The sequence below is a fragment of the Rhinichthys klamathensis genome, unplaced genomic scaffold (genome assembly GCF_029890125.1).
Source record: "Rhinichthys klamathensis goyatoka isolate OS25496 unplaced genomic scaffold, OSU_Roscu_1.1 h1tg000248l_1, whole genome shotgun sequence".
NCBI lineage: Eukaryota > Metazoa > Chordata > Actinopteri > Cypriniformes > Leuciscidae > Rhinichthys > Rhinichthys klamathensis.
In genome coordinates this window covers 210,001-220,000 of record NW_026606770.1, presented here as the reverse complement: position 1 = coordinate 220,000, position 10,000 = coordinate 210,001, and the positions used below count along the sequence as shown (strand labels likewise).

At 40.5% G+C, this 10,000-nt stretch overlaps 1 protein-coding gene across 1 annotated transcript in view; it reads left to right on the top strand.

The window, feature by feature from the left end:
* The window catches only part of si:ch211-221n20.8 (fibrillin-3), a 43,034-nt gene that overhangs the window by 4,775 nt on the left and 28,259 nt on the right, over positions 1-10,000 (top strand). Inside the window, exon 6 of the mRNA XM_056266434.1 lies at positions 3,287-3,412. Coding sequence (XP_056122409.1) covers positions 3,287-3,412 — 126 coding nt within the window. The remainder of the gene's footprint in view (positions 1-3,286; positions 3,413-10,000) is intronic.

The following is a 10,000-nucleotide window of genomic DNA, read 5'->3' as shown; positions in this document are numbered from 1 at the left end:
CAGGTAGGCCGTGGCATTTAAACGATGCCCAATTGGCACTAAGGGGCCTAAAGTGTGCCAGGAAAACATCCCCCACACCATTACACCACCACCACCAGCCTGCACAGTGGTAACAAGGCATGATGGTTCCATGTTCTCATTCTGTTTACGCCAAATTCTGACTCTAACATCTGAATGTCTCAACAGAAATCGAGACTCATCAGACCAGGCAACATTTTTCCAGTCTTCAACTGTTCAATTTTGGTGAGCTCTTGCAAATTGTAGCCTCTTCTTCCTATTTGTAGTGGAGATGAGTGGTACCCGGTGGAGTCTTCTGCTGTTGTAGCCCATCCGCCTCAAGGTTGTGCGTGTTGTGGCTTCACAAATGCTTTGCTGCATACCTCGGTTCTAACGAGTGGTTATTTCAGTCACTGTTGCCCTTCTATCAGCTCGAACCAGTCTGGCCATTCTCCTCTGACCTCTGGCATCAACAAGGCATTTCCGCCCACAGAACTGCCGCTCACTGGATGTTTTTTCTTTTTCAGACCATTCTCTGTAAACCCTAGAGATGGTTGTGCGTGAAAATCCCAGTAGATTAGCAGTTTCTGAAATACTCAGACCAGCCCTTCTGGCACCAACAATCATGCCACGTTCAAAGTCACTCAAATCAACTTTCTTCCCCATACTGATGCTCGGTTTGAACTGCAGGAGATTGTCTTGACCATGTCTACATGCCTAAATGCACTGAGTTGCCGCCATGTGATTGGCTGCTTAGAAATTAAGTGTTAACGAGCAGTTGGACAGGTGTACCTAATAAAGTGGCCGGTGAGTGTATATATATATGAGTTTATATATAGACATGTATATATATATATATATATATATATATATAAAGTATATATACACATACACCCATATATATTTACAACCTTATGTTAGATGTGATTAATCGCTATTAATTAATTTTGACAGCACTATAGTTATATTTTTATGTTGTGTTTTTGTCATTTTTTATTATTGTAGTATTTTTCTATTAAGTTTAACTAAATTAAAACGAGAAATGCCGCCTTGGCTTATCAAATAGGTTTAAGTTTTTTATATTTTATTTTATTTCAAGTTAAGAAAAAAATTATGGTTTTAGTTAATTATAATAATAATTCTGGTCACAATACAGAGAAAAAATCTGTTGCTACTTCCGTTTCATTGCAACTCATTTCATAAGCACATCAAGTTAAACTAAAAGAAAATGAGAAATGTTTGCTTTGGCAACTAGCTGAAATAAAATAATAAGTTTATGTTTTTTAAAATAGTTTAATTAGATTATTTATATGCATAATTTAATCAATCATAAATAAATAAGCAAACAAACTTAATTTATTAAAATAATTTGAAGTCATCATTTGGCCCCTAAAAAGTTTGATTGGTCTAAAAATGCATCTATGAATCGCAATATTTTATTTTATTTCAGTTCGTTAACTCTTTCCCTGCCATTTACGGTAATCAAAACACAGGCGAAGAAGAAGCAGAAACAAGCGATAGAAGCACATATAAAATAACGGGATCATCAGACGTTAAACCGCATATAAATCAAATCTGCCGAATGTTACGTCGAACCCATGAAGAGGAAACGACTGTGAAGCTCTGAGGATGTTAATGGACTCGATCTGACGCTGGCGGGAAAAGTATGGAAGCTTGTTTCCGCCACCGAATAAAAAAATAAATAAAGTAATTGCGACTTTTTATCGGAATTGCGTGAAATAAAGTCGCAATTGTGAGATATAAACTCGGAATTGCGAGAAAATTCGCAATTTGTAATTTTTTTCTCAGAATTGCGAGTTTATATCTCGCAATTCTGACTTTATAACACGTAATTTGAAAATATAAAGTCGCAACTGTGTGTTATAAAGTCCGAATTGTGAGATATAAACTCGCAATTCTGAGGTAAAATTCTGAGGGTCTTTTTTCCTTTAGAATTGGACTTTATAACACCCAATTGTGTTTATTTCTCGCAAATCTGACTATATCTCGCAATTCTGACTTTATAATACGCAATTGTGTTTATTTCTCACAATTTTGACTTTATAACATGCAATTGTGTTTATTTCTCGCAATTCTGACTATATCTCGCAATTCTGACTTTATAATATGCAATTGTGTTTATTTCTCACAATTCTGACTTTATAACACCCAATTGTGTTTATTTCTCGCAATTCTGACTATATCTCGCAATTCTTCTCGCAATTCTGACTTTATAATACGCAATTGTGTTTATTTCTCACAATTCTGACTTTATAACATGCAATTGTGTTTATTTCTCGCAATTCTGACTATATCTCGCAATTCTGACTTTATAATATGCAATTGTGTTTATTTCTCGCAATTCTGACTTTATAACTATAATTGTTTATTTCTTGCAATTCTGACTTTATAACATGCAATTGTTATTTCACGTGTTTATTTCTCGCAATTCTGACCTTATATCACGCAATTCTGACTTTATAATACGCAATTGTGTTTATTTCTCACAATTTTGACTTTATAACATGCAATTGTGTTTATTTCTCGCAATTCTGACTATATCTCGCAATTCTGACTTTATAATATGCAATTGTGTTTATTTCTCACAATTCTGACTTTATAACACCCAATTGTGTTTATTTCTCGCAATTCTGACTATATCTCGCAATTCTGACTTTATAATATGCAATTGTGTTTATTTCTCACAATTCTGACTTTAAAACATGCAATTGTGTTTATTTCTCGCAATTCTGACTTTATAACTATAATTGTTTATTTCTTGCAATTCTGACTTTATAACACGCAATTGTTATTTCACGTGTTTATTTCTCGCAATTCTGACCTTATATCACGCAATTCTGACTTTATAATACGCAATTGTGTTTATTTCTTGCAATTCTGACTTTATAACACACAATTGCGACTTTATATCACGCAATTGCACACAAAAACTCGCAATTGAGATAAAAAGTCGCAATTATCTTTTAAAATGTTTTATTCTGTGGTGGAAACAGGCTTCCATAGAAAAGACTTAACATTTATAATGAAAACCTTTTTTTCATGGTTTTAGTTTTGGTCAACTCTAACCCTGTGAAAATGAGTGAGTGCATTTAAGAAAGTTGCATGCAGTTCGCAAATAATGGACTGGTTGAAGTTATTTCTCCTGATTATTTGTTGAATATCCGTTAGTGTTTCACAGTCGATGAGTGTGTTACGAAGGTACGTGTAGTTTTGCATATCTCCTTTAATTGCGGTGTGAATATTACACGGATGTTCTCTGACTCCACAGACGTTGACGAGTGTAATTTCGAGGAGAGCTGCCGGAGAGAACTGGGTAACGTGTGTGTGAACACAGAGGGAAGCTACACGTGTGTGTGTCAAGCGGGATTCAGAGAGGACCGGGCCGCGTGTGTCGGTGTGTGTCGTTGTATTATTAACCTGTGTGTCTTACGCTGATTTATCATTCTCTCTGTGTCTGAAATGAATCTAGAATCAGGTGTTTGTGTGTGTGTGTGAGTGTGAGAGAGTGTGTTTGTGTGTGTGTGTGTGCGAGTGAGTGAGTGTGTGTGCGAGTGTGAGAGAGTGTGTTAGTGTGTGTGTGTAAGTGAGTGAGTGTGCGAGTGTGTTAGTGTGTGTGTGTGTGTGAGTGAGTGAGTGTGTGCGAGTGTGAGAGAGTGAGTGAGTGTGCGAGTGTGTGTGTTTGTGTGAGTGTGTGTGTGTGAGTAAATGAGTGTGTGAGTGTGTGTGCGAGTGTGAGAGAGTGTGTTAGTGCGTGTGAGTGAGTAAGTGAGTGTGCGAGTGAGTGCGTGTGAGAGAGTGTGTTAGTGTTGTGAATTAATTAGAATAGAAATGTTTAAATGATTAATTCTAATAATAACAGAAACAGTGTTGTCATTTATAAGGTTGTTCAGCTTTAAGAAAAGTCCACCCAAAATGCTTAGGGGACTGAGCGCGCAGATAGAACTAGAGAGAGAAGAGAGAAAGGAAAATGACTCCATGTTTGTGCGCTGTATCAACGTGTAATCCTGTTCATTAACTTCAGTAAACAGTTCGTTTTATTTAATTCAAGTCGTCAGTGGTCATTACTGCTTGTTAAGGAAGAAAAGATACGACAGTCTTTGGTGCCGAAAACCCGGGATAACTTGCAGGCAACATCCGAAATGGCGGAGCGACTTGAAAGACTACTCAGAAAACGGAGAGCTGTACGCGGTTCCACAACGAGACTTTTGCAAGACGTAGAAACAGAGGTTGGCAAAGAAGATCCGATCGTTGACAGATTATGTGAACTGTTAGCCCTGTTATCTGCAAAAGAGGAAACGCTACTGGAGTTGAATCGCGAAATACAGGAGTGTACAGAAATGGATGATTTGGAGAATGACGTTGTTGATGCGGAGGAGTATGGAGAGCGAGTCGTCAGCGCGAAAGCTCGCGTGCAGCGCAGAGAATCCGGGAAAGCACTAACAGCAGGCCGTGTGACGCAGTGCCATTGCAGCGCGGACAAACAGTTAAGTTACCCAAGTTAATTATCAGCAAGTTCAGCGGTGAAATTAGCTTGTGGCAAGACTTTTGGAATCAGTTTGAAACCGCTATTCACAGAAACGACGCGCTGAGCAAAACAGAGAAGTTTAATTACTTAACCCTCTGGGGTCCTTCATTTCAGAGTCACACTCAGGACCTTCGGGTCCAAATGGGCCGGAAGGGTGGGATTAATATTTATAAAAAAAAATCATCTTTTTTTTTTTTTACTTGTTTTTTTATAATATTTTTTCTTTTCTTTTTTGGTGTTTTGAGATAATTTCAAAAATAAAAATGATTTATAATTAATATTAATGCAATAATTATGACCCATTTTTTCCCCATTGAATATAATAGAAATTTAAAAAATATATTTTTAAATTTTTTTTAAATTTTTTTAAAGCTGTATTTCATTTTAGAGTCAAGCCTAGGCCTCATGAAAGCAATTTTTGAAATGAGATGGATGCCATCTGGTGGACAAACTGAGCATTTTAAAAATTCAAAACCCATATGTAATCTGAATTTATTAGTGTGTATGTGTATAAAAGTGTGTTTGTGTGTGTGTGTGTGTGTGTGTGTGTGTGTGGATGTGTCTGTTTTGCACTCTTGATGTTTTATAGATTCACCCCTTCACTGTTGTGTGCTTTTTTTCTGGATCGTGGCTGATTTGTAGTTTGTACGCACAAAATAACTCTGTATTTTCACATTTTTGCCAATTTCCCATTCATTTCCTATGCGGGTCCATTTGGACCCGAAGGTCCTGAGTGTGACTATTTTTTTTACAACCACTTAGACTATTCAAATCCTGTCCCCAATTTTTTGGGGTGTTCATATGCCAAGTACCAACAAAGTCACCAAATTTCGGACCATTCCGATAAAGCTATTATTTAAAAAAAAAAAAAAATTAAATGCTTCGGGTCCATTTGGGCCGAAGGACCCCAGAGGGTTAAAGACATACGTAACCGGCGCTGCTTCAAAGGCAATAGCGGGACTGATGTTGACAGACGGTAATTACGATCACGCGATCGATCTGCTTCAGAACCGGTTCGGAAGAAAGGATCTGCTCATTAATACCCATATGACCAAGTTGTTGAATCTCTGCCCAGTAAAGAAATCACACGATGTGAGTGCTCTGAGACAACTTTATGATGAATGTGAAGTACAGATCCGTAGCTTAGAATCGCTGGGTGTTGCATCAGAGGCATACGGCAGCCTGCTATGCCCTGTTCTGCTACAGATGATTCCAGACGACATTATACTCCAGTACAGTCGCCAAAGAGGAACCAGTGATGAATGGAAGGTCTCAGAAGTTATGGAATTTCTACAGAAAGAGATTTTGAGCAGAAAAAGAGCCATGCAACTGATTAAGCCAGGTAATTCCAAAGACAGCCAGAGCTATCAAAAACCATTTAAAAGACCAGACACATCAATTGAAATGAAGCAGAAAAAGCATCACATGCCGTCAGCTGCAGTACTGCAAACCACCAGTCAAAGAATACAGATATGTCTTTTCTGTGACAGTGCAGCACACAAAACAGAACTGTGTCCAGGAACTGATTTTGCTGCTCGAAAAGTAACATTGATGAAACTGGGACGATGCTTTGTTTGTCTTGGGCCGAAAAACACATTGCAAGATTCTGTAAGGCCAAGGTGGGCTGTAATGTGTGTGGAGGCAGACATCATAGTGCTGTGTGTGAGAAAGGAGAAACAAACACTTCAGACACTGACGACAAAGATGATGTAGTTTCTTCATTTGCTTCGCATTCTGTTAAGATACAGCCCAATAAACAGAACACTGTGCTTCTTCAGACTGTTAGAGCATGGGCAGAAGGACCTGGTGGACGTAAAAGCATTCGCTGCCTACTGGATGGGGGCAGTCAGAGAAGCTTCATCAGTGAGAACACAGTAAGAGCTTTAAAATTGCCTGTGACAAAGCAAGAAACGTTCACTCTTCATACTTTTGGCTCTGCAGCACCAGTAACATCAAGGCGCAACACAGTGAAAGTAATTCTACAAAGCATCTGGAACAAAGAGCAGAAGGTGGAAGTAGAAGCGCTCGAGACCCCCCAAGTGTGCACTGCTGTGATGAAGATTCCAGGTGAGCACATCCAAGCAGAGTTGAAACGAAAAGGCTTGCAGTTGGCAGACTACCCAGACCCCAGCACTTGTGATACAGAGTTGTCCATGCTGATTGGTGCAGACTATTATTGGCATATAGTGTCAGGCCAAGTGGAAAGAATCACAGATGCACTTGTGGCCATTGAGAGCATTTTTGGATGGTCAGTGCAGGGCCCAGTCACAATGTCCAGTGTTTCCGACACAGCATGCATGCACATACAAATTAATGAAGACACGCTGGTCTCAGAACGTCTGAAAGCCTTCTGGGAAATAGAGTCCCTTGGCATTACCATGCAGCAGACAGACAGCCTTGAAGAAGAGGAGGCTCTTCACATGTTTGAAAAAACTACTCAGTACAAAAACGGGCGATATGAAGTTGAGCTGCCATGGCGACCTGACAAACCAGAACTCCCAGATAACTACAGAATCGCAAGGAAAAGATTTGAAGGACTTAAAAGAAAGTGGCGGTCAGATGTAGTGTTGTATCACAGATATAATGAAGTTGTGAATGAATACCTCAAGCAAGGCATCGTCGAAGACGTGATGGAGGATGGATCGGCTCCAAACACTGTAAAGTATTACATGCCTCATCATGCTGTTCTTCGGGAGGACAAGGTAACAACAAAGCTCAGAGTAGTGTTTGATGCTTCATCACATGACATTGGCTTTCCATCATTGAATGACTGTCTACTTACTGGTCCTAACCGGAATCCAGATCTGCTCAGCATACTAATAAAATTCAGACTGAATGAGATTGCATTTACCGCAGACATCAAGAAGGCCTTCTTGCAGATTTCTCTTGCTGAGAAGGACAGAGATGCAGTGCGGTTCCTCTGGCTCACTGCACCACCCCATGGAGACGCAGGTGAGACGCTGCGTGTGCTACGGATGACGAGAGTGGTGTTTGGAGTGTCCCCCAGCCCATTCCTCCTGGCAGCTACAGTGAGAAAGCATCTGAAGGAATATGAAGACCAACTTCCTGAGGTAGTAAAGACAATAAAAGAATCACTTTATGTTGATGACTTAATCTCAAGTGCAAGTGATGTTGAAAATGCCTTCTCCATAACTACTGGTGCAAGGGAGATTATGTCTGCAGCTGGCATGGACCTTTGCAAGTGGACAACCAACTGTAATGCATTGAAGGAGAAATGGAAGACGACAATGAGTGAACTTGCAGAGGAGACAGAAACGCATGGATCAGTGCTGAAGGTACTAGGCTTGGCATGGAGAACTAAAACAGATGAATTTGTCTTTGACCTGACTGCACTGCTGGATGCTGTAGCTAAAAGAGAGAATACTAAAAGAAGTGTTCTAAAGCTCTCTGCTCGCATATTCGACCCAATAGGCTTTCTTACCCCATTCACTGTGCGAGTAAAATGCCTTTTCCAAGAGATGTGGATACGAGGCCTTGGCTGGGACGAGGAGCTGCCCACTGATCTTGCACAAGAATGGAAAGGATGGTGTTCAGAACTTCCACAGATCCACCACATACACATTCCTCGTTGGTATGGAATAAAATCAGTGCACAGACACGACGCACATCAACTCCACGTGTTTTGTGATGCAAGCGAGAAAGCTTATAGCACTGTCGCTTAGCCTGCGAGTAGCTGAGGATGGAGCAAAGACCACATGCCTTGTTGCTTCTAAGTCCAGGGTAGCCCCCCTGAAGAAGATCTCACTGCCCCGTCTTGAGCTGATGGGAGCAGTGATTGGAGCAAGACTAGGAAACAGTCTGTTAAAGCCTCTGAATCTGGAGCTACATCAAGTTCATATGTGGACGGATTCGATGATTGTGCTGCAGTGGATTCGCAGTCCAGCTCACAAATGGAAACAGTTTGTGTCAAACCGAGTGTCAGAAATCCAGTCTTTAACTAATCCTGCAATGTGGTCTCACTGTAAAGGCAAGTTCAATCCTGCGGACCTTCCCACCAGAGGTCAGACTGCAACTAACCCGAAGGAAAGTGAACTGTGGTGGAAAGGACCTCAGTGTTTCCGCTACATTCATTCTGCCGTGGCGGGCCGCCACACCTAAAATCATCCCGCCACGGCTGCAGCTTCTCGGTCCGATATTGTATGTGTTATTGTTAAGCCCCACTAAAGGCATACAAAACATTGTAAAGCACCATAAAGTTTTCGCACTATATTCCAAGACTTCTAAAGTCATTCAATAGCATAATGTGAGGTAAAAATGTATATTTAAGTCGTTAAGTTAAAGTTAATGGAAACTCACATCTCCTCCGTCATTCTTCATTCAGCATTCAAACAGCACGTCACGTTCGGGTACGACAGTAACACGACGACACTCTCTTCAAGATCAATGTTCCCTTTATTATACTTTATTTGTAGATAAAGATCTATAGTTTGCATAAAATTACCTTATCTTGCTAGAGTTTATAGCGCTTTCTAAATCATATTCCTTTCTCCCGGGTGTCTGTTACTACAGCACTAGAGTAGAGAGCACTATGAATTGTTCTTCATGCGCACTGTAAGTTAACTGAAATTTAAAACTGTTAAAAGAAAAGGCTCAATAAACTGTTGCATAGATATGATACATTAAGCATAGATAGATATAATCTCTTCGCTTTGAACTTTTCAATGCGAAGCGCTGCACGTTGTGACTTCGCGTTGCTTCAAGTGCATCATTCTGCGCACGGGATGCGCATAATCGCTTTGCCGCTCTTATTGGCGCCTTTCATGTTATAATGCTTAGGGGAAGTTTAAACACCTGGGATAAGGGGGCGTGGCCAGTGGGAATATCACTCATGGGCCACGCCCCCTCCCCTAGCGAAATGGGCCTGCCACCACGGCTGGAAAAAATCCTAGAGGAAACACTGGACCTTCATTTCTGACTGCACTGAATCAATTGGAAGAGAGCGATGCAGATCAAAGCGATGAAGATGTGACTAGTGAGCTAAAGCAAGGTCAGCAGGTCATCGTGCAACTCAGTAGCGGCAGTGACGAAAAGGGAATGGAACCTGTGCTAGATTTACTGAAGTACAGTAAGCTGAAGCGAGTTCTGCGAGTCACCGCTTGGATCAAGCGGTTTGTTCACAATACAAGTTCAAGCTCCAAAATGCGAGGTGAGTTGACTGCTGATGAAATGTTTGAGGCCGAGAAGTACTGGATAAAGGTGACACAAGATAGCAGCTTTAGTCATGAAATCAATTTGCTGAAAGCTGGTAAGACCCTGAACGCAGATTCAAAAATCAGAGACGTAAAACCTTTCCTTGACGAAGATGAATTGCTCTGTGTTGGAGGCAGACTGCAACAGTCAGACTTTAGTTACAGAGAGAAACACCCATGTATTCTGCCCAACAAAGACAGATATTGTGAGCTGCTGGTTCAGCACAACCATGAATTTATCATGCAT